The sequence below is a fragment of the Cydia amplana genome, chromosome 4, assembly GCF_948474715.1.
Source record: "Cydia amplana chromosome 4, ilCydAmpl1.1, whole genome shotgun sequence".
NCBI lineage: Eukaryota > Metazoa > Arthropoda > Insecta > Lepidoptera > Tortricidae > Cydia > Cydia amplana.
Genome location: NC_086072.1, coordinates 19,438,007 through 19,463,297, shown reverse-complemented (window position 1 = coordinate 19,463,297; position 25,291 = coordinate 19,438,007). Strand labels below are relative to the sequence as shown.

Sequence of the window (25,291 nt, the reverse complement as noted above, 5' to 3'; positions counted from 1 at the left end):
AAATTTGAATTTCGCGCCTTTTTTTACTGACAAGATTTAGTTGACCAGCTATAATTAAAGTAATTAAGTTACTTTGCACCAATGCTCTATTTTTCCAGGTTTTTTTCTTACTCCCAAAGGAGCGTTCGGATTTTTTATAATCGGGGTAATATCCGAAAGTTACCCAAACAACGCTTGCAAACTGTCACTGTCATGAGTGTCAACTGAAATTGACGTTTCATACAAAACACATCGGACGCATTTTATAGAATATAAAATCGCGTATTACTCATAAAATATAAGGGTTTGCTCAAGTTTTAAGAGCGCCTTTTCTATTTTTAGATATTTGCTTATATATTGCAATGGAAAACGCTTCAAATTAAAGAAAATCTATTGTTTTTGGACGTGGCTCCCGGCAGGCACATTCTGGGGTTGCGACATCTAAGTAACCTAGCCTGTGTTACAGCGTATATCGGGAATGATCTCAAGATGAACCAAATAAACTGGCTGCTGTAAAGCTTTAAGTTTCAAGAAGTGGTGTTTTTGTATTTTTAGGCAAGGACATCTATTCTCACCATGAAGTTGGTAAGTTTATTATTGAGATTTACTGTCTCTGAGAACTTCAGTCTCTATTCGTACTCTGATCTAAAGAATATATTTTTTCTCTCATAGCTATGTATTTTATGAGTATAGCAAAATTATTAGATAATTACTGATTTTAGAATTCTTTTTCCTTTTTGATATTCTGCAGTGCTATATAAGCCAAGCGAATATAACACAGTTAAAAAACACCACACATTGCTCAAGCAGTGGTGTTTCAACCGCACAAATATGGATTTTTATAAAAATCATTCTAAAAACATATTTATCGCAACAAGCTGCCAAAAAGTTATTTTCCAGTTGATGGACATTTTGAGCTCTTGTTGAGCAATCTCAATGTGGCTAGTAGAATTGGCTTTTAAATGTTTATTTTGAATGATGCATATTTAATAATGCTCATTTGGATTTGATTTGTAATGTTTTACAGTTAGTATTTTCCACATGTTGGTGTGGTGGATTTTTTTTTTTCACTTGGTAGCAAAGGTGGTTTAACACATTAACTGCCAGCGACTCGCTAGGGGAGTTCACTGTTCGTAGGCGCTTTTCGCTGCATACGGTTTTTCCCGTGTTATCGGCTACGCTCGTAGCGCGTAGCTCGCGCTGGCACTGAATGTGTTAACCTTCATACCTTAAAACCATTGCAAAACAAATAACTTAATAGTGATAAAAATGTGAGAATGACTAATATTTGTTGGTTATTACAGTACTGCCTAAGCAGTGATGCAGCGAAGCCATGCTTTGTCCTATCATTCAAGGAGCTACTCATTATGCTGGACTGCGGACTGTCGGCACACTCCGTGCTGAACTTCTTGCCGTTGCCTCCAGTACCATCAGCGAGGCTTGCGAGTCTGCCTTCATACACTCCACCGCATATTACTGATCCACTTCTAGAAGGGGTGAGTTAGTCTGAAATAAATTATTACCATAATCACTACATCTCGTCGGCGATGGCGGGGTAACTTGGACTCCTTCTTGAGAGGCTGGCCAGATATTGCACTAAATAGAGACGCGTGGAGGAAGAGGGGGGAGGCCTTTGCCCAGCAGTGGGACACAGTGGGCTCTTTATAATATATATATAATACAATATAATCACTACATAGTATAAAACAAAGTCGTTTTAAGTACCAATGTTCTAATTGGTTTTGTCTGCTTGTTTTCTTCCCTTTATAAAAATATCTAGCTTTAGAACTACAACATAAAATGAATGACAAATATGATAATTTTTAGCTTTGGCATATTATTCAAGTAAATAAGAAGTAATACAGAACATAATATCTTTTTCTAGGAGCTCAAAGAATGCTGCGGCCGAGTGTTCGTAGATTCAGCTCCGGAGTGGGCCCCACCTCTGGACAAAGTGGTAGACTTCGCACAACTGGACGTGCTGCTGGTGTCCAACTACACATGCATGCTGGCGCTGCCGTTCATTGTGGACACACCCGGGTTTAAAGGGCAGGTGCTTGCTACCGAGCCGACTTTGCAGATTGGGAGGTAATGGCTATACAACTTAGCTTAGATTTGTGACATGACATCACAATAACTTCCGCTGGTTCCTAAATAGGAGGTAAATTTTGGGAGCAGGGGCCCGTTTCTCTGTCACTTTTAGACAGCTTTTGTTAGAAAGTATTACAAATTACAAGCTTTTGAGAAACGGGCCCCTGATCTAGTTTTTACTTTATTTTACTCACAAAATATAATATAAACCTGCCGCACACAGCACAATCCTGAATCTCACCAAAACCTATCTTCTTCTAGTGCAGAGAGAGGTGACCCCCCCCCCCCTTCCTCCCCCCTGCAAACAAACTTCTGTGCAGAGGTTTCACGTCAGCTGACGGTATATTAAGAAAGTTTATATTATAAGGTCGTGAATGAAACCTAAATGGCTACCATGAACATCGACTTTTAAACAATGTCTTTCTCCATTTATATCGCCCAGTTACTCGTAGATTAGCCGTAGCTCGTAGCTGCAATAACGTTAAGGACTTTCCATAGCGAAAAATTTAGATACCTTTCTAATTGTTTCTGTTTCTCATGGAAAGACCAGCGCTCGAAGCCACCAGCAACATGCTGAGATGAGGCCATTTCGTGGCACTTTCTTATTTTGTGTTTTCTTTTATATTAATAAATAATAAATAAAAGACGTTTATTCAAAGAGTTTGAACATAGGTACATAATAAAAATACACAATAATGCTTACAAACTAATTGAAAGGGAAGGTGGCTCAGCTAATGTCTGTGCCAATAGTTATTTGTACAACAAGAGATCAAAGTTTGATATTTCTTCGAGTGCTTATTTTGAGTCCCGTGCAAGCGAAAGATTCTATAATAGATTCACGAGCGTAGCGAGTGAATCTAATTTAGAATCTTGAGCGTAGTAAGGGACTCAAAAGCGCACGAGATGTAAATAACTTTGATCTCGTGTAGTACACAACATTTTTCACCTCAGCAGTGAGAACATATTAGAGAACCCGAAAAATGTATTCCTTCTTCATCACTTACCTCTATTCACTCATGTTTTCTTAAGATATACCAACAATTAAATTTTCACCTCAGCAGCTCGAACAAGGGTACTTTGCTACTTAAAAACAGTGAGCAAAATCGCATTTTGCTCACTGAGTGAGCAAAATTGCATTTTGCTCATTTTGTCTCACTCAGTGAGCAAAATGCGATTTTGCTCACTGTTTTTAAGTAGCAAAGTACCCTTGTTCGAGCTGCTGAGGTGAAAAAGATATTATGTATTGTCTCGTTTGTTTGTGCTTACGAATAAATTCCATTTTATTCTATCAGATTCTACCTCGAAGAGCTCTCCGAATGGCTGTCTAACTGCAGCACCGGCGCCGCGGCCAAGCGCTGGAAGGAACTCCTTCACGTGTTACCACCGCCACTGGCCCACGCCTCAAGACCTCGGGCGTGGCGTCGCCTGTATTCCGCAGAGGCGTTACAACGGGCGTTGGCGAGAGTACGAGTTGTTGGGTATGATGAACGAGTGGATATTTATGGCGCTCTGGATGCCACACCAGGTAGGAATGGCTTTAAGCTCTTTATGTTAGAGCGAGACAGACTATGCTACAGTTTCTGCTTGTTAGAAGCGCTGGAAGGAACTCCTTCACGTGTTACCACCGCCACTGGCCCACGCCTCAAGACCTCGGGCGTGGCGTCGCTTGTATTCCGCAGAGGCGTTACAACGGGCGTTGGCGAGAGTACGAGTTGTTGGTTATGACGAAAGGGTGGATATTTATGGCGCGCTGGATGCAACACCAGGTAGGAATGGCTTTAAGCTGTTTATGTTAGAGCGAGACAGACTATGCTACAGTTTCTGCTTGTTAGAAGCGCTGGAAGGAACTCCTTCACGTGTTACCACCGCCACTGGCCCACGCCTCAAGACCTCGGGCGTGGCGTCGCCTGTATTCCGCAGAGGCGTTACAACGGGCGTTGGCGAGAGTACGAGTTGTTGGTTATGACGAAAGGGTGGATATTTATGGCGCGCTGGATGCAACACCAGGTAGGAATGGCTTTAAGCTCTTTATGTTAGAGCGAGACAGACTATGCTACAGTTTCTGCTTGTTAGAAGCGCTGGAAGGAACTCCTTCACGTTTTACCACCGCCACTGGCCCACGCCTCAAGACCTCGGGCGTGGCGTCGCCTGTATTCCGCAGAGGCGTTACAACGGGCGTTGGCGAGAGTACGAGTTGTTGGTTATGACGAAAGGGTGGATATTTATGGCGCGCTGGATGCAACACCAGGTAGGAATGGCTTTAAGCTCTTTATGTTAGAGCGAGACAGACTATGCTACAGTTTCTGCTTGTTAGAAGCGCTGGAAGGAACTCCTTCACGTGTTACCACCGCCACTGGCCCACGCCTCAAGACCTCGGGCGTGGCGTCGCCTGTATTCCGCAGAGGCGTTACAACGGGCGTTGGCGAGAGTACGAGTTGTTGGTTATGACGAAAGGGTGGATATTTATGGCGCGCTGGATGCAACACCAGGTAGGAATGGCTTTAAGCTCTTTATGTTAGAGCGAGACAGACTATGCTACAGTTTCTGCTTGTTAGAAGCGCTGGAAGGAACTCCTTCACGTGTTACCACCGCCACTGGCCCACGCCTCAAGACCTCGGGCGTGGCGTCGCCTGTATTCCGCAGAGGCGTTACAACGGGCGTTGGCGAGAGTACGAGTTGTTGGTTATGACGAAAGGGTGGATATTTATGGCGCGCTGGATGCAACACCAGGTAGGAATGGCTTTAAGCTCTTTATGTTAGAGCGAGACAGACTATGCTACAGTTTCTGCTTGTTAGAAGCGCTGGAAGGAACTCCTTCACGTGTTACCACCGCCCCTGGCCCACGCCTCAAGACCTCGGGCGTGGCGTCGCCTGTATTCCGCAGAGGCTTTACAACGGGCGTTGGCGAGAGTACGAGTTGTTGGTTATGACGAAAGGGTGGATATTTATGGCGCGCTGGATGCAACACCAGGTAGGAATGGCTTTAAGCTCTTTATGTTAGAGCGAGACAGACTATGCTACAGTTTCTGCTTGTTAGAAGCGCTGGAAGGAACTCCTTCACGTTTTACCACCGCCACTGGCCCACGCCTCAAGACCTCGGGCGTGGCGTCGCCTGTATTCCGCAGAGGCGTTACAACGGGCGTTGGCGAGAGTACGAGTTGTTGGTTATGACGAAAGGGTGGATATTTATGGCGCGCTGGATGCAACACCAGGTAGGAATGGCTTTAAGCTCTTTATGTTAGAGCGAGACAGACTATGCTACAGTTTCTGCTTGTTAGAAGCGCTGGAAGGAACTCCTTCACGTTTTACCACCGCCACTGGCCCACGCCTCAAGACCTCGGGCGTGGCGTCGCCTGTATTCCGCAGAGGCGTTACAACGGGCGTTGGCGAGAGTACGAGTTGTTGGTTATGACGAAAGGGTGGATATTTATGGCGCGCTGGATGCAACACCAGGTAGGAATGGCTTTAAGCTCTTTATGTTAGAGCGAGACAGACTATGCTACAGTTTCTGCTTGTTAGAAGCGCTGGAAGGAACTCCTTCACGTTTTACCACCGCCACTGGCCCACGCCTCAAGACCTCGGGCGTGGCGTCGCCTGTATTCCGCAGAGGCGTTACAACGGGCGTTGGCGAGAGTACGAGTTGTTGGTTATGACGAAAGGGTGGATATTTATGGCGCGCTGGATGCAACACCAGGTAGGAATGGCTTTAAGCTCTTTATGTTAGAGCGAGACAGACTATGCTACAGTTTCTGCTTGTTAGAAGCGCTGGAAGGAACTCCTTCACGTTTTACCACCGCCACTGGCCCACGCCTCAAGACCTCGGGCGTGGCGTCGCCTGTATTCCGCAGAGGCGTTGCAACGGGCGTTGGCGAGAGTACGAGTTGTTGGTTATGACGAAAGGGTGGATATTTATGGCGCGCTGGATGCAACACCAGGTATAAATGATATTCACAAACATGTTTAACAGTACGTACAGTCAGCAGCAGAAGTTGCTAACCGGGCGAGGTGTTCAAAATGTTCTTGACGCGACTTTATTGTTAAGGGAATAAGAGCGTGTCAAGGTAATTGTGAACACCTCGCCCGCTTAGCAACTTCTGCTGCTGACTGTACGTACTGTTAATCATGTACACTATGTACAGACAACAAAAAACTTAAGACGATACAGGTTCCAAATTTAAATAAATAATGCTAGTTTTGACATTTTTAAACATGGATGTCAACCCCAACCAACCAACGCTTACCACACCATACCAGTGTGACTTTCTATAGTTGGTCAAACTAATTTGTGTGTAATGAGGACAAAAAAAACTATACACATCCTTTTTTTTGGGTGCCAGTACTAGTGTAAGACAAACATATGAATCTCTGTCTATGTTTGAAATGAGACAGTCCTTTGACAAACTATATCTTCTATCCATTACTCATACCATATCAGTAAGCAAATTCCATCTTTTCAGTGTCATCTGGCTTCTGTCTCGGCTCCGCTAACTGGGTACTACGCTCAGCGCACGAAAAAGTAGCTTACGTCAGTGGGTCATCTACTCTGACAACGCACCCTCGACCGATCAATCAGGCCGCATTACGTGGGGCAGATCTGCTTCTGTTGGCCGCACTCACACAGACACCGGCGCATAACCCGGACAACATGCTTGGTAAAAACTGTTTTACTAAATGGTTATCTGAGCTCTCATATAGTATCAACTCCCTAACGAAATGGCATGAGTGAGCGTTTCATCTACTCTGACATCGCACTGTCGACCGATCAACCAGGCCGCATTACTTGGGGCAGATCTACTTCTGTTGGCCGCACTGACACAGACACCTGCACATAACCCGGACAACATGCTTGGTAAAAACTGTTTTACTAAATGGTTATCTGAGCTCTCATATAGTATCAACTCCCTAATGAAATGGCATGAGTGAGTGTTTCATCTACTCTGACATCGCACCGTCGATCGATTAATCAGGCCGCATTACTTGGGGCAAATCGATTAACCGAATTACGACGAGTATAGCTTTAAGTAAAAAATTAAAGAGCCTACATATTCTGACTAATACTTTTCCTTGACAGGCGACTTATGCGTCCACTGCGCTACAACCCTCCGCGGCGGTGGCGGCGTTCTATTACCCGTCTACCCTTCAGGCGTACTCTATGACCTGCTGGAATGTCTGGGAGCTCATCTAGAGGCGGCAGGCTTAGCACATGTACCTCTATATGTGCTCAGCGAGGTCGCGGACGCGTCGCTGGCTTACTCCAATATACTGGCCGAGTGGGTCAGCCAGGCAAAGCAGGCTAAGGTAATTACTACCCTTCAGGTGTTATCTTGCTGGAATGTCTGGGAGCTCATCTAGAGGCGGCAGGCTTAGCACATGTACCTCTATATGTGCTCAGCGAGGTCGCGGACGCGTCGCTGGCTTACTCCAATATACTGGCCGAGTGGGTCAGCCAGGCCAAGCAGGCTAAGGTAATATTTTGAAGGAGTTACCTATACTGCAGTTCTCTGCACGCAGGTTTTCTCTGGACGCAAGGTCCCGGTTTTTAGGGTTCCGTAGCCAAATGGCAAAAAACGGAACCCTTATAGATTCGTCATGTCTGTCTGTCTGTCTGTCTGTCTGTCTGTCTGTCTGTCTGTCTGTCTGTCTGTCTGTCTGTCTGTCTGTCTGTCTGTCTGTCTGTCTGTCTGTCTGTCTGTCTGTCTGTCTGTCTGTCTGTCTGTCTGTCCGTCTGTCTGTCCGTCCGTATGTCACAGCCACTTTTCTCCGAAACTATAAGAACTATACTGTTGAAACTTGGTAAGTAGATGTATTCTGTGAACCGCATTAAGATCACACAAAAATAGAAAAAAAAACAATAAATTTTTGGGGTTCCCCATACTTCGAACTGAAACTCAAAATTTTTTTTTTTCATCAAACCCATACGTGTGGGGAATCTATGGATAGGTCTTCAAAAATGATATTGAGGTTTCTAATATCATTTTTTTCTAAACTGAATAGTTTGCGCGAGAGACACTTCCAAAGTGGTAAAATGTGTGCCCCCCCCCCCCCCCGTAACTTCTAAAATAACAGAATGATAAAACTAAAAAAAATATATGATGTACATTACCATGTAAACTTCCACCGAAAATTGGTTTGAACGAGATCTAGTAAGTATTTTTTTTTATACGTCATAAATCGCCTAAATACGGAACCCTTCATGGGCGAGTCCGACTCGCACTTGGCCGCTTTTTTAGCTTTCACCTTGCCGCCAGAGTAAACGCCCTTGCTTACGCAATAACGTTTCGTTCTACGGTTGTTTCGTTTGGAGTGTTGAATATTGTGGTAAAAATATTCAATCACGACTGTATGTACGGAACGTGGTGAGCAGCAATGTCTGTTTTCACTATTATTTTTTGTTTGTGTGAGGTATGAGAGGGGTATTGTGACACTGCGTTTTGTATGAATATTTCAGTTTAACGTTTTAACATAGGTCTCGAATAGAGAATAGATTTTGTTTGTGGCAAGGAAGTCATTGATGTAGCAACAATATATATGACAACCATTTAGCCAATAAGAAACAAATTGAAGCTAATGGTGTTGCTACTTCAAATTAAATTCTAAATTTATGGAATAATATTAATTAAAATTTAAATCAAAAACCTAATAAATAAATACAATAAGGGTTGAAATATGTTTGGATAAATAATAGTTAATGCATACGAAATACACGATGATCATGACTTGAACTGTCTAATCTTTATTTTATATCACGTCGGAGGCAAGCAGGCATACGGCCCATCTGATGGTAAGCGGTCGCCGTAGCCTAATGGACGTCTGCATCTCCACGGGTGTCACATGATGATCTGAATGCCACGTAAAATCTGTCGACGACAATACTATTGCATAAATAATTCGCAAGGAGTGTTTGTGTGTTTTCGTGGCCGAACCATAATAGTACATCACTGCTTCTAGTGTACCTAAAGGAAAGGACGCAATTATAACTATAAATGCATTCTCAATAGTATACATTAAAAATATACTAACTTATCTATAAAAAAAAACTACATTAAAACTAAAAACTAATACTAAATAAAATTAAAATGAATCTAAGAAATGGGGCCCCTTTGGCATGGTGCCGAGGTCGCTGGCAGCATTTCCCCGCTGTATTGCGAGGCTAATACGTTGTGCGAGAAAGCTGCCAGCTCTTCGGTCACCAGTGAAGTCGATCAGTCTTTTCAATTCTCAATTACGAGTACATCCATCTAAATTGCACATAATTTAACCTTTTGGACGCCAATGACCGATATATCCGCACCGTAGGTTCAACGCCAAAGATCGATTAATCGGTCACAGACCACAGAGCAACATCGACCTACGTGCATATACATAAAGTTCAACTTCAGTTTTGACACTTCAATGATGTGGCGTCTGAGTGACAGCTTTTGTGTTTGACACGGCGTGGAAAAGGTTAATTGCATTCTTTATCCTAGATACTAAAATTGGACTGTAAATTGTCCATTCAATAATTTTATCCAAGCGACAGTAGGATAGTTAGGGTCGGTTGCAACAAAACGTCCGTCACCGTAAAAACGTGCGCATAATTTTATTGTATGGGAAGTTTCTTAGATCTCTGCTGCTTGACGTTGATCAGTCTGTTAACTGTGGATGGTGCAACTGGCCCTTAAACTGTCATTTATCCCAACTTAAATACTTTAACCACTGTCACATTCTCATATAAAAGATAAAGATACGTAAGATAGTTTATTAGGGTTTCGTAGCCAAATGGCAAAAAACGGAACCCTTATGGATTCGTCATGTCTGTCTGTCCGTCCGTCTGTCTGTCCGTCCGTATGTCACAGCCACTTTTTTTCGAAACTATAAGAACTATACTGTTGAAACTTGGTAAGTAGATGTATTCTCTGAACCGCATTAAGATTTTCACAGAAAATAGAAAAAAAAAAACAATAAATTTTGGGGGTTACCCATACTTAGAACTGAAACTCAAATTTTTTTTTCATCATACCCATACGTGTACCTGTCTATAGATATGATATTGAGGTTTCTAATATCATTTTTTTTTCTAAACTGAATAGTTTGCGCGAGAGACACTTCCAAAGTGGTAAAATGTAACTTGTGACTTCTAAAATAAAAATATATGATGTACATTACCATGCAAACTTCTACCGAAAATTGGTTTGAACGAGATCTAGTGAGTAGTTTTTTTTAATACGTCATAAATCCCCTAAATACGGAACCCTTCATGGGCGAGTCCGACTCGCACTTTGCCGCTTTTTCAAGTAGGTATATTACATGAATCTAGTATTAAACTGGATTGGGCATGAGTGGTGGGGATAACTGACAGAACGGGATAGACTTATGTATCTTTCAGTAGGAGTAGCAGCGAAAGCGCTATTATTGTTTGACCTTGTTACAGTCTCACATTTTTTTTATTCCTCACCGTAAATTAGCATGGATGATTGGTCGAATTTATTTGTTGCCCACCATAACAAATAAATTCGACCAATCATAGCGTCGCATTGCGTATGTTTTGTCCCTCACGGAGGCACGCGTAGACCACTTCTATAGGATCCTACCTTCTATGGTATATTACAATGCGCTTACGTCAAATAAAGCTACACCTTACAGGTATACCTGCCCGAGGAACCTTTCCCTCACGCGGCCCTGGCACGCGCAGGCCGCCTCCGACACGCCCGGAGGCTCCACGACGACGCATTCAGCCGGGACTTCCGGCAGCCGTGCGTCGTGTTCGCCGGACACCCGAGTCTGAGATTCGGCGCTGCTGTACACCTTGTTGAACTGTGGGCGCAGAACCCTATGCACGCTGTTATATTTACTGGTAAAAACTTTATCACAGATTTTTGGACTATCTTTCTTCCTCGCGTTATCCCGGCATTTGCCACGGCTCATGGGAGCCTGGGGTCCGCTTGACAACTAATCCCAAGAATTGACGTAGGCTCCAGTTTTTACGAAAGCGACTGCCATCTGACCTTCCAACCCAGAGGGGAAACTAGACCTTATTGGGATTAGTCCGGTTTCCTCACGATGTTTTCCTTCACCGAAAAGCGACTGGTAAATATCAAATGATATTTCGTACATAAGTTCCGAAAAACTCATTGGTACGAGCCGGGGTTTGAACCCACGACCTCCGGATTGAAAGTCGCACGCTCTTACCGCTAGGCCACCAGCGCTTACAGATTTTTGGACTATACCATTTTTTTAACATATTCACTGCCAGACAAAAAACGGCGCACTACCCCAGAAGCCGGTCGTCTATAGCTGCGTATAAAACAACCCGCCCAGCGGGTTGTCCGGCGTCTGAGCAAAGTTCACGAGCGCCCACCAGGTGGGTTCCTGGCAGTGAATGTGTTAAATTCTAAACTCTAACCACAATACTATCTACTAATTCCAGAATACTTTAATGCAACAAGTATCATTACACTTTATAAAATAAAGTCCCCCGCCGCATCTGTCTGTTTGTGTGTATGTGTGTTCGCGATAAACTCAAAAACGACTGAACGGATTTTCGTGCGGTTTTCACCTATCAATACAGTGATTCTTGTGAAAGGATTAGGCATGTAATTTTTTAAGGTTTCGTGTAACCGGTGCGGGCGGGTCGCTACTTGTAAATATAATATTAAGTGTTATTTATGGTACGATCATATGCGTTTTTCTTCAAAAGTGTGCGGTAACGGAGTAATGAATGTAAATTAGTTTGTTTATGCCCACCTTATTATAAAATAAATACCGGTATACATATGTGGTTTACTTTGAATTAAATTAAATCGTTGCTTTTATTTGATTGCACGTGTTTCCGAACTTAGCTTTTTTTTAACTACAAACTGTTTGTCCACAGAGCCTGACTTCCCGTACTTAGAAGCGCTGGCACCGTTCCAACCGCTCGCCATGAAGGCGTTCCACTGCCCCATAGACACGTCCCTCAACTACAGCCAGGCCAACAAACTAGTCCGAGAGCTGCGGCCTCGAGAGCTGGCGTTACCGGAGCAGTACGCCGCCCCTACTGCGGGACCCGCTAGGTATGTTCATATACACTCGCTATGACGTTCCACTGACGACACGTCAACAACAGCCAGGCCAACAAACTAGTCCGAGAGCTGCGGCCTCGAGAACTGGCGTTACCGGAGCAGTACGCCGCCCCTACTGCGGGGCCCGCTAGGTATGTTCATATACACTCGCTATGACGTTCCACTGACGACACGTCAACAACAGCCAGGCTAACAAACTAGTCAGAGAGCTGCGGCCTCGAGAACTGGCGTTACCGGAGCAGTACGCCGCCCCTACTGCGGGGCCCGCTAGGTATGTTCATATACACTCGCTATGATTTTCCATTGTCGACACAATACAACCAGGCTAACAAACTAGTCCGAGAGCTGCGGCCTCGAGAACTGGCGTTACCGGAGCAGTACGCCGCCCCTACTGCGGGACCCGCTAGGTATGTTCATATACACTCGCTATGACGTTCCACTGACGACACGTCAACAACAGCCAGGCTAACAAACTAGTCAGAGAGCTGCGGCCTCGAGAGCTGGCGTTACCGGAGCAGTACGCCGCCCCTACTGCGGGGCCCGCTAGGTATGTTCATATACACTCGCTATGACGTTCCACTGTCGACACGTCAACAACAGCCAGGCTAACAAACTAGTCCGAGAGCTGCGGCCTCGAGAACTGGCGTTACCGGAGCAGTACGCCGCCCCTACTGCGGGGCCCGCTAGGTATGTTCATATACACTCGCTATGACTTTCTACTGTCGACACGTCAACTACAGCCACGCTATCAAACTAGTCTCCTTTTTAGGGTTCCGTACCTCAAAAATAAAAAACGGAACCCTTATAGGATCACTCGTGCGTCTGTCTGTCCGACCATTCACCCCCTTTTATCTCCGAAACTACTGGGTCTAAAATTTTGAAACAAATATAGAAAATAGTTCTTTACCTATAGATAGGAAAACCTATTAGAAATGTGCAGTCAAGCGTGAGTCGGACTTAATGTACGGATTCCTTGGAACACGAGTCCGACTCGCACTGGGCCGGGTTTTTTAATGATATAGGAGGCAAACGAGCTGACGACTCGCCTGATGGTAAGCGATCACCGTCGCCCATGGACACCTTACCGTGTTTAGGACTTGTAAACATTGCAGTTTTTCGTTATACAACGCTACACGTCGACTTCGCACATTGTCGTAATTATTTACAAGCTTAAATTAATAGTTTGCGGACCTCTCTCAGTATAGACATTATTAATATTATTTAAAATAAACCCTTGATAAACCCCTTGTAAACCACAAACATTTTGAATGAATGACATAAATTGACAACTGACTTTAGTTTTTTTTAATCATAGACAATTTTGGTGATACAACAACGAAATATCTGTCAACAATTTTTGGTTAGCCAGACTCTAGAACATATATTATACTCGTAATGCTCATTTAAAACTAGGATTAACTATTCGTAGGAATTTAGATTTAATTTGTTTTTTTTTTCAGACCGCACATTAGCGCCGACGTGCCGACCGTGGTGCTGCGCCGCGGCGGCGCGCGAGCCGTCGGCCTCCGCCGCCGCGCCGCCCGAGGCATTCTCGCCGGGGCATTGGCCCAAGCCTTACAACCTAGGCAGCTACGTCCGGGGCTAAGGGCGGCGCCTTTACAAGCGCTGTTAGCGTTGAGGGATTCGAGATTGGAGTTGCAGCCTGTGGAACCGATTCCGAGGCTGCCTGGGGACGCAGCGCCGGAACCGGCTAGGTTGGAGTGGGGAGATTTAGGTAAGTGTTTTTGTTAACGAGTCAGTAATATGCGGGAATTAGGGTGGGAGGAATGTTCATAGTACAGTGTAAACTCCATATAACGTCACTCGATATAACGTTTCACTCCCTATAAAGTCGACATTTTTGCCTCTAGTTAAGTTTTCTTTAATGTTGATAAAACTCTCTATAACGTCAAAAAGTGTCCGGTCCTTCGAGTGTCGCTACACTGTATTTGACATCTATCAACTATCGTCGGTACTTTCTAGGTACCTATGTCTTTTTTAGGGTTCCGTACCCAAAGGGTAAAAACGGGACCTTATTAATAAGACTCCGCTGTCCGTCCGTCCGTCTGTCCGTCCGTCCGTCCGTCCGTCTGTCACCAGGTTGTTTCTCACGAGCCGTCATAGCTAGACAGTTGAAATTTTCACAGATGATGTATTTTTGTTGTCGCTATAACAACAAATACTAAAAACAGAATAAAATAAAGATTTAAGAGGCCTTATTCCTTAGAGCGTTCACCGATTTCACGAAATAACACTCGATAGATGGCGTTGGCGCTCGGTACGCGAGCGCCGGCAAAGTTAAGCGCGTTTCAACGCAGGCGAGAATAATATTGATACTTTTCAATTTAATTGCAAAGAAACATTATTTTTAGCGTTATATTGGCACTCTTTATTTTATTTTATAAGCATGGTAGTAGTCAATAGAGTGTATGTGTTGGGATAATATATAACCAGAGGCGAGTAAATAATAACAATATTTACCTCTGGCATGGAATTATTGTGACAATCACTCTTCTTATGAATAAGGTGTATTCGGGTATTTCCGAATGAACGAATAGTGGCGGATAATTCCGAAAGCTGACTCTTACTACAACGGAATATGAGTGATTTTACAATGATTTTCGGAATTACCCGAATAAATCTTACTACTAATATTCGTCATTGTAGTAGTGTTGTATTTTCAAACTTCTTTAGCGGCGCTGTGCACTTTTTGAGGTGGGGAAAAAATGTTAAACTCGCGACAGATCACGTGACCGTAAGACGGACACGTGACCTGATCAAAAAACTGTTACAATGTTATTGAGTTTTTCTTTATTGATTTAAATGCCATCTAGTGAGTTTCCCTCTAACCGGTATTAATATAACTCGAGTACCAACAGTGATGTGCTTAGGGGTTTCAAGTAATGCGACGAAATAACGCTAGATGGCATTAACATCAATTATACATAGTGCTGCAGACATTTTGCACTAGTCATTGAGTTTTCACTTCTGCCGGCACTCCCGGAGTGCAACCCGTTGTTTTTTTTTACAAACCATGAGTTTTGTTTACATTTTTGCTGCCCACAAATTGTCGTCTTTTTGTACTATTTCTGTTTTTAGGGGAAAGTCGGGGCCCGTCCATACTGCAAATAAACATGTTTCTTTATTTGTGATATGCAACTGGCCCTATCTGTTAAAACCAATCATTGTTTTTATTTAAAACCATGATACCGTTGACTACATTCCACATTTCTTTTTTTGTTTGATGGCCTCGTCGGGGTCAATACCGAAATCCGATTATTTATATTATGCCATCTTCGCTCCACTCCATTAAGATACCCTGGACAGAGGGCCTACCGCGAACCACGTTCGACGTGTTACCTCCCTGTCACACTTACGTACGAATTTACAAGTGCGACAGAGAGGCAACACGTCGAACGTGGTTCGCGGTAGGCGCTCAGGCCTATGGAACTCTCCGCGCGAGCACGGATTTATACCTACGAATCTCTTCCCGTTCACGGTAGAAAATCAAGCTAGTTGGTCGCCGGCGCTCGAATATGCCAAAATGTATGCGAAATAAATGTCTTCTTCACGAACAAATAACACATGTTGTAGTGTGGAATTGTGGATGGATGCAGAAACAAAAAAAAAACTAATAAAAAAATCCGTGTTTGCTCTACCGATTGATAGGAAAAGTAACTATTAGACGTTCTCAATATAAGTACTTATACCAATTTTTTTTACGATAGTCGCAAGCTACGTAGTACGCCGTTTTATAAACCGCGTAGTGTTTACGCGGTTTATAAAACGGCGTAAACACTACGGTTACTGTAGGGAGATATGACCTTTTAAAATATTTCGCAGTCACTCATCATAATAAATAATAAAATAAGGAAAAACCCTAACTTAAGACAAAAGATAAATAAAGAGAATAATAAAATAAATTTATAAGTAATTAATAATGATAAAAGGAATATTATAATTATTAATTACTTATTGCAACTTATCTTGCTCATAGTTATTTTACAATTAATAAAACTTATATTTGTACCTTAGGTAAGTAGGTAGGTATCTTTCATACAATCTATAGTTTAGGTAAGTAGGTAGGTACTTATTTGTAAAATAATTTCTAAGCGTCGGCAACCCTAGCTTTGTGCCGGTGCGCGCGGTGCGGGGAGCGGTGCGTTGAAGGTCATTTCATTGTATTTTTGTGTAGGTATTAAAACGGTAGGCATTTGAGTTTTCTTTGAGAGATAAGTATCTGTTCGTAAGGACTATAATATAGCCCTGTGCCCTGGACCTCATCTAGATCGATGGTACTCGTCAGGGCAAAGCTATTGAGCCCAAACACGATATAGTTATGATGAGTAGATAAGGAGTTCTGGTGACCAACTCCTGACTCCATTATGAGAACCTGGACCTCATCTAGATAGATGGTGCTCGTCAAGGCAAATCGAATGCGCCCAAACACGATGGAGTTATGATAAGTAGATTAGAAGTTCTGGTGACCAACTCCTGACTCCATCATGAGACCCTGGACCTCATCTAGATAGATGGTGCTCGTCAGGACAAATCTAATAATCCTAAATACGATGGAGTTATGATGAGTAGATTAGGAGTTCTGGTGACCGACTCCTGACTCCATCATGAGACCCTGGACCTCCTCAAGATATATAGTGCTCGTCAGGGCAAATCTAATGAGCCCAAACACGATGGAGTGATAATATGTAGATTAGGAGTTCTGGTGACCAACTCCTGACTCCATCATGAGAACCTGGACCTCATCTAGAACGAAGGTGCTCGTCGAGGCAAATCTATTGAGCCCAAACACGATGGAGTTATGATGAGTAGATTAGGAGTTCGGTGACCAACTCCTGACTCCATCATGAGAACCTGGACATTATCCAGGTCGTCCGGGTATAATAATAATGCAAAACCTAACCAGTATTCAAGTAACACTGAAAACCTATCACCTAGCGAGAGTCTGTTGTTGAAATTAAATATGGTGTAAAAAATGTACTTATTTGTATCAAGATTTTCTAGTCGCTGTATACAGCACTTCTCGGAACTCTCTGGCTGTTTACGAACGCACCATAGTCACCGAACGCCTGACGATCGAGCACAGGTCCGTCCCCTAAGCCGCCTCGGCGGAGAATGAGCGCGCGGCGTCGGTGCAGCGTGATTTATACGTGTTTTAAAATAATATAAATTTACGGCAAGGTAGGTCCTATAGTTATGATTATTTTTTTATGGGTTAACGTATAGTTATAGTTTGCTATAATATTATTTTTAGGGCAAAATAATAGTACAATTTGCGATAAAAAAATATAATGTAACCCTGTTTTCACCCAAAAAATGAAGAAAGTTCGGAAGGTTAAATATCCATTTTTTTTAATGAATCTTTGATTTTCAATAGTCTTAGCCGCTCGTAAAAGATATGGTGAATTGAATTGTAATCATTTCTGTATCAAATGATTCTTGTTTACTGCAAAATTGAGAACCGAAACGACAGTTCTCACTGCAAATTTTGAAAAAGCCTCCCAAGAAAACTCATTTATTTTAGGTTTAAAAAGAGAAAATGTCAACTTGAACGGTCTTACTTGCTAGTTTAAGAAATGATTATTTAAGTACGTTATCAGTTTTTGAATGAATACTAATAGTTACGTCGTAATCTTGAATGAAAAAGGTAACAGATTGCAAAAAACGCTCGCTTGTAGGACTAAGGACTCTTAAGTGGGGCTCCCATACAACAAACGTGATTTTTGACCGTAGTTAAGCAATGTCGGGCGGAGTCAGTACTTGGATGGGTGACCGTTTTTTGTTTGTTTTTTTTTTGCTTGTTTTGCTCTATTTTTTGTTGATGGTGCGGAACCCTCCGTGCGCGAGTCCGACTCGCACTTGGCCGGTTTTTAGGGTTCCGTAGCCAAATGGCAAAAAACGGAACCCTTATAGATTCGTTATGTCTGTCTGTCTGTCCGTCTGTCTGTGCGTCCGTATGTCACAGCCACTTTTCTCCGAAACTATAAGAACTATACTGTTGAAACTTGGTAAGTAGATGTATTCTGTGAACCGCATTAAGATTTTCACACAAAAATAGAATAAAAACAATTAAATTTGGGGTTCCCCATACTTCGAACTGAAACTCAAAATTTTTTTTTTCATCAAACCCATACGTGTGGGTATCTATGGATAGGTCTTCAAAAATGATATTGAGGTTCCTAATATAATTTTTTTCTAAACTGAATAGTTTGCGCGAGAGACACTTCCAAAGTGGTAAAATGTGTGTCCCCCCCCCCCCCTAACTTCTAAAATAAGAGAATGATAAAACTAAAAAAAATATATGATGTACATTACCATGTAAACTTCCACCGAAAATTGGTTTGAACGAGATCTAGCAAGTAGTTTTTTTTTAATACGTCATAAATCGCCTAAATACGGAACCCTTCATGGGCGAGTCCGACTCGCACTTGGCCGCTTTTTTAATCTCTACGAAATACAAGATACAATATCGACATGATGTTACGTGTTACAAGACTATTCCTTTATCGCAAAGATACCTAATATAATATATAATGCTTCACTCAAAAATAAAATAGTGTCAGTTATTAAATAATCAAAAGAAAAAAAAAAGCGGCCAAGTGCGAGTCGGACTCGCCCATGAAGGGTTCCGTATTTAGGCGATTTATGACGTATTAAAAAAAAACTACTTGCTAGATCTCGTTCAAACCAATTTTCGGTGGAAGTTTACATGGTAATGTACATCATATATTTTTTTTAATTTTATCATTCTCTTATTTTAGAAGTTAGGGGGGAGGGGACACACATTTTACCACTTTGGAAGTGTCTCTCGCGCAAACTATTCAGTTTAGAAAAAAATTATATTAGAAACCTCAATATCATTTTTGAAGACCTATCCATAGATACCCCACACGTATGGGTTTGATGAAAAAAAAATTTTCGAGTTTCAGTTCGAAGTATGAGGAACCCCAAAAATTTATTGTTTTTTTTTTCTATTTTTGTGTGAAAATCTTAATGCGGTTCACAGAATACATACCAAGTTTCAACAGTATAGATCTTATAGTTTCGGAGAAAAGTGGCTGTGACATACGGACGGACAGACAGACAGACATGACGAATCTATAAGGGTTCCGTTTTTTGCCATTTGGCTACGGAACCCTAAAAAAGGCAAAGAAAATAAAACAGTAAAAATTCTAGTGATATTTGTCCACGTACCACATTGACATTCGTATTGATTTGTGCAGACGTGGAGCGCCTGGTGCGCGAGTTGTCCCGCGAGGGGCTCGGGGAGGCGCGCGTGGAGCCGGCGGCGGGCGGCGGGCGCGCCGTGCACCTGCCGCGCCACGACACGCTCGTGGTGGCCGAGCGCGGCAGCACGCACGTCTTCTGCGAGGCAAGGGCCCGCCCGCACGTCAGGCTCAAGCTGAGGAAGGCGCTCGCCGCCTGCTTGAATCATCTCTAACACTGTCCGGCATATACCGAGGCCCGTGGCCGCGCGAGGCGACACTCGTGCTTCTGCGAGGCAAGAGCCGGGCCTCATGCAGGCTAAGCTGAGGAAGGCGCTCGCCGCCTGCTTGAATCATCTCTAACACTGTCCGGCATATACCGAGGCCCGTGGCCGCGCGAGGCGACACTCGTGCTTCTGCGAGGCAAGAGACGGGCCTCATGCAGGCTAAGCTGAGGAAGGCGCTCGCCGCCTGCTTGAATCATCTCTAACACTGTCCGGCATATACCGAGGCCCGTGGCCGCGCGAGGCGACACTCGTGCTTCTGCGAGGCAAGAGACGGGCCTCATGTGAGGCTCAAGCTGAGGAAGGCGCTCGCCGCCTGCTTGAATCATCTCTAACTTACGCTAACGTATACCGCGGCCCGACCGGCTCGTCGGAGCCGAGCGAGGCGACACTCGTGTGCTTCTGCGAGGCAAGAGCCGGGCCTCATGTGAGGCTGAAGCCTAGGAAGGCGCTCGCGGCACAGAATAACTAATAGTACTAACGTACAGAAAATTCACTCCTTCACAAAAGTCAGATTTAGGTATAAAATTACATTTATATCGCCGCCTGCATGCAAAATTGAAACTTATAACCGCGCACGAACCGTGAATCTCCTTTGCGCGCCGCAGTTTTATGACCGAACTGTGAGTGTCGGCACGGGGTTATCACTTGACTAGTTTTTATACCTATACCCACTGATTTATTATTTTTCAGATAAATATGTAGGAATTACAAACGTTGATTATGTAAACATACATTTTTTATCCGGAGATAGTATGTCTGATTCTCACGGAAGTAAGTTTCGAAGCCATTGTGTATTTTCAATTTTGCGCGAGCGCCACGTGACACGACTATCGTGCACGCCGAGCGGCAGCCCACTGCCATACGCCTGTCCGATGGGCGCGCCGGCCAAATGTACCTAAACTGCGGAGTGACACCCCCCTGCTCGCGGCCCGTTTAAATCATCTCTAACCCTGTCCAGCGTATATATGACACCGTAAGATTGCGAACCCGTTAGTTTATAATCTAACGGTGTCATAATGTCACCGTAAAATTGTAAACACTCGTCATATTATAATCTCGCTAGTCACATTATAAACTGACGGTAGGTTAGATTATAATCTCCCTACCGTCAGTTTATAATGTGACTAGCGAGATTATAATATGACGAGTGTTTACAATTTTACGGTGACATATATACCGGAGCCCGTGGCCGAGCGAGGCGACACTCGTGCTTCTGCGAGGCAAGGGCCCGGCCTCATGTGAGGCTGAAGCTGAGCAAGGCGTTCGCGGCCCGTTTGAATCATCTGCAACTTCAGTTCGACGTATGCCGAGGTAGCCGAGCGAGGCAACCGTCGTATGTTCTGCGAGGCAAGAACGGCCCCATGCGGGTTTAAAACTGCGTAAGACGCATGCTGCCCGCTTAAATTGAATCATCTATAATCTTATATAGAATAACCGACGTGGCAACGAAGCCAATTTTAAGTTAATTATTACTTATGTAAAAAAAACTGTTTTTTTTTTTCATGTATACATGTATTGCGCACTAGGATACAAGACTGCTGTTTGAAAGTGATAATGACGATTTTAAGAGTAAGTCTGCTATATCCTAAAACAATAATATTTTTTTGTAAACATACTTGATAAGTTAAGATAATAATTATTAAGTAAAATAAAACATTAGTAAATAAAAGTTGTTTTTTATAAAATTAAACCAGACATATACGCTGAGGATATTATAATTAAAACAAACAGCTGCGTTAATATTGCATTTATACCATAAATATATATTTTAACACTTATACATTACGTAATAAGTAATATTAAAACCAACTAAAATAGTGTTGTGATAACAAACGGCCGCGCGAGCTGGCAACAGCGCAAATACAATCGTCTACATTTATTAACTGTATATCGTCGTGTCGTTTCAGCCACCAATTAGTTAAAAAAATATTTAGTAAAAAAAACTCAAAAAAATAATAACATGTTGCCGTGGCAACTTTCTCTCCTTGTAAAATAACATTTAACCTTTTAACCGCCGTAGACTGATTCACAAGACAAAACAAAATAGGGCTTATTTCGCCGCGGTCTGATAAATAAGACAAAACTGCGTGTAACTTCGGCGACACGAGCACGCTCGATGATAAAGGTGGTCAAAAGGTTAAAATTGTTGTATCATTATCCAGTTAAACTGCTTAAGATTTTAAGCAAAAACTTAGGTAAAAGCTTGTATATAAACCTTTTTACGAGATCTTAATTAAGTTGCGCTGCCAATGTAGCCATACTATACAAAGTGATGCAACTAAATATCACAGCGAAGTGTGATTGTTATTGTGCAGATTGTTAAATTTATGGCTCATCGCACTCTGTTACATAGAGTGAGAGTGAGACAGAAACAGCTCGCGCGGCGCGTTTTCGACAATATACACCTACTGAATTATCGCCTACCGTTCCGCTATAGCGGCCGCTCATATCACCCTTACTTTTGACTAATATACAGCTTGGCAAAAAAGAGTAGAAATTAAAAAGTGGCAAGATTGTAGTGTCGTCCCTTTCAAACCAATTATAAGAAAACGGGACGACAATACAGTGTTGTCACTTTTTAATTTCTACTCTTTTTTGCCAAGCTGTAGCTCTCGCAGTTTAGAGAGACGAATGACACGAAATAATGAATGGGATACACTGGTATAACTAGTATGGATACAAGAGTTATGATCAAAGGCGCGTAGAAAATGAAATATTGCATATCCTCGAGAATAGGGTACTATCCTGTATTTTATAGTAGTTTGTGTTACAAGGGATCAAAATGATATATTTCCGTCAAGGGCGTACATTGAATCCTGAATGAAGCGATGGATTCTACAATAGAATCCCGAACGTAGTAAGGGATTCTAAAGTAGAATCCTGAGCGTAATAAGGGATTTAAGTGTTAACGCCCAAGACGAAATAATTTTGATACCGTGTGACACATGCTGCTTTTCACATCAACTATGAGGAAAATAAAAAAAATCTTAGTGTTGAGTTGACACAATCTGATGCTTAAACAGATTATTTAAGCTAAAAAAAATGTGCACAAAAAATTAAAAAAGTGTGCTAGAACAGAAAAGTGTTACTTTGATCCCTCCTAGCAGGGAGGAAAAGTGCCACTTTGATCCCTCCTAGCAGGGAGGAAAAGTGCCACTTTGATCCCTCCTAGCAGGGAGGAAAAGTGCCACTTTGATCCCTCCTAGCAGGAAAGAAAAAGCTCTTTTCCGAATAGGTGGTGTGAAAAATAAATTATTTCACACCATGCATGAAATAAAGCACCAGATAATTATTAGAAAAACATAGATTAGCAGTTATTTTTAAGCACAAGTCTTATTTTAATTTAATAAATCGGATAGAAATATAAAAAGTAGGTAAGTTAACCGTGACGTCACGATGTAATGTTTCATATATGTAAATTCCATATTAGAAAATCGTTTTGACAGTTCTAAAACAAAACTGATTTGACTAGTAGGAAAATACCCTATTGGGTCAGATGGGCCTACTGAAGGCCTGACCACTGGAGATCTTAGTCACTTTTTCTTTAGTATAAGACATCTATTTGAGTTTACAAGAAATTATGAAATTAAGAGCCGGTACAGACGGACTGCAGGATGCAGTTGGCGTGCAGTTCCTATACGAATTGCAGTCGCGTTTCAGTCCGTCTGTATCGGCCCTAAAATGGCATTGACAGTCTCATAATATTAAGATTTAAGATGTATTGTGTGTGACCTCTCTCTAAAATGCGATACCTACATAAACTTTAACCACAAGGAACCACTGTTCAGTGACACAAGACACTACTAGCACAAAGCAAAAAAAAATACTGAAAAGGGGTAGGTACCTTTGGAACAAGTACAGAGAGTATTAGCACATAAGGCATTCGTCCCTCTCGCACTTACATGATCGCTAGAAAGAGACTTACGCAGTCGACGTAGCGACATCACACAGGTAACATTAGAATAAAATTTCAACCGGAGAGATGAAATTTGAACCAAAAATACTGTGATTTATGGTGTTAAAATGTAAACCAAAAAAAAACATTGGATTAAGTACTACTTATTGACCGATAGTAACACCCCTTCTGGACAACACAATTCTACGTGCAAATTGTCAGTAAATTGAAACGAAAAAAACTATACTCATCCTTTTCTTTTGGGTGCTAGTACCAGTGTAAGACAAAGATAGTCTCTCTATGTTTGAAATGAGACAGTCCTTTAACAAACTATATATATTGTATTTTTGATTCAACTTCCAATAGCCTAGCGCATATCTGTCCGGTATCACAATGGACATGATAATTACAGTGCTTCAAATTCATAACCACACAATTTACTTTTAGGTGAACATTTTTTAAGGGCGTATAGTCCGGGTCTATAGAAATTGTTAAAAATGTCAATAAATTCGTTTAGTAGCCTAGGTGGGTCGCATTGCCTCGGGCGAGGCACGTCTCCACCGACCGAACTGCTTCGCGCGGCAATTTCGCGAGGCGGGTCGTTCTGTGTGGACCCGCCTAATATCGCGCGCGGCTACAGCCCAATTTCAACCTTCGTGCACTGGGATAAGGTTCAGTATCACGCGCCGCACACGTTTTTTTTTAGGTGAATTTGTGAGGAATGAGGTGTGCATTAGAGTAGAGTACTTGACGTCAAGCTGAGGGGAGATCTTTTCAGGGACGTTTATTTTTATATTAATAAAAGTGTTGTATTAGATTTAGGCAATACTGTAAGCGTCCTGAATAAATTTATTTTCTATCTTCTTTCTAAATTTTTGTATGTACATCTTCTCAGCCATTTTTTATTAACCCGGACCACACAGTGTCTGTTACTAACATACATTGACATATATATATTTCAGGACTAGCCTTACGGGCAATAAGAATGGAGCATGAATGGGGCCAGTACAGCGGTGTGAAAACGCTGCAACGCGATTGGTTGATGAGCACGCGCGATTGGTCGCAACTAGTTGCGTTAGACTACACTACATGATTGGCTCGAATTCGTGAGTGACACCGCTGAACTAGTACTATTTTTAGTGCACGTAAGGCCAGTCCTGAGATATAAGTCAATGCTATCATACAATTTAGATTTTTGATATGGATATTTGTCTTACGCTACTGTCCCGGCATTTCCAGATCACTCGTAAGGTCAATGTGGCTAATTCCGTCATAGGGTCTATTCCGTCCACGAGCGTATATTTCTATGATTTTCAAATGTAGGAATAAAACCATCTGCTTTTGATTGCTGAAACTAAAACTAAAATCAATCGATGCTTTGTCGATGAAATTATCAATGTTGCTTGAGAAAAACGCTAGTAGACAGAATAGTCCCTATGATGGAATTAGCCACATTGACCTTACAATTCAGCCCTATTCGATCGGGTTTTTGATAAATTTAAGTACTGTTGGCTAGATTAGGTGGCCCACACACGATACAATTTTGACAATAGATTTACCACCTTATTCATAAACGCGCTACAAACCTCAACTAGCTAATAATCGTTTGTCCTTATCTGTCATTTTGACTTATATATTTGTAAGAAAGGGATAAAACATAATTTAACTAAATCAGGACCGTAAAGTTTTATGAATAAGGGGGTTAGTAGATACACATTTATCAATATCATCAACAACTTATGTCCATTTAAAACGTAAGATACTTAAATAAGTAAA

General features: G+C 42.4%; 1 protein-coding gene across 1 annotated transcript; it reads left to right on the top strand.

The window, feature by feature from the left end:
• Positions 1-270: 270 nt before the first annotated feature.
• Positions 271-19,569, top strand: LOC134647419 (integrator complex subunit 9). Its single transcript, XM_063501772.1, has 10 exons — positions 271-564; positions 1,284-1,475; positions 1,865-2,067; positions 3,363-3,595; positions 6,528-6,722; positions 7,142-7,368; positions 10,693-10,903; positions 11,921-12,101; positions 13,571-13,845; positions 19,352-19,569. The coding sequence occupies exons 1-10, from the start codon at positions 556-558 to the stop codon at positions 19,567-19,569; spliced, it is 1,944 nt and encodes a 647-aa protein (XP_063357842.1). The 5' UTR covers positions 271-555.
• Positions 19,570-25,291: the final 5,722 nt, after the last annotated feature.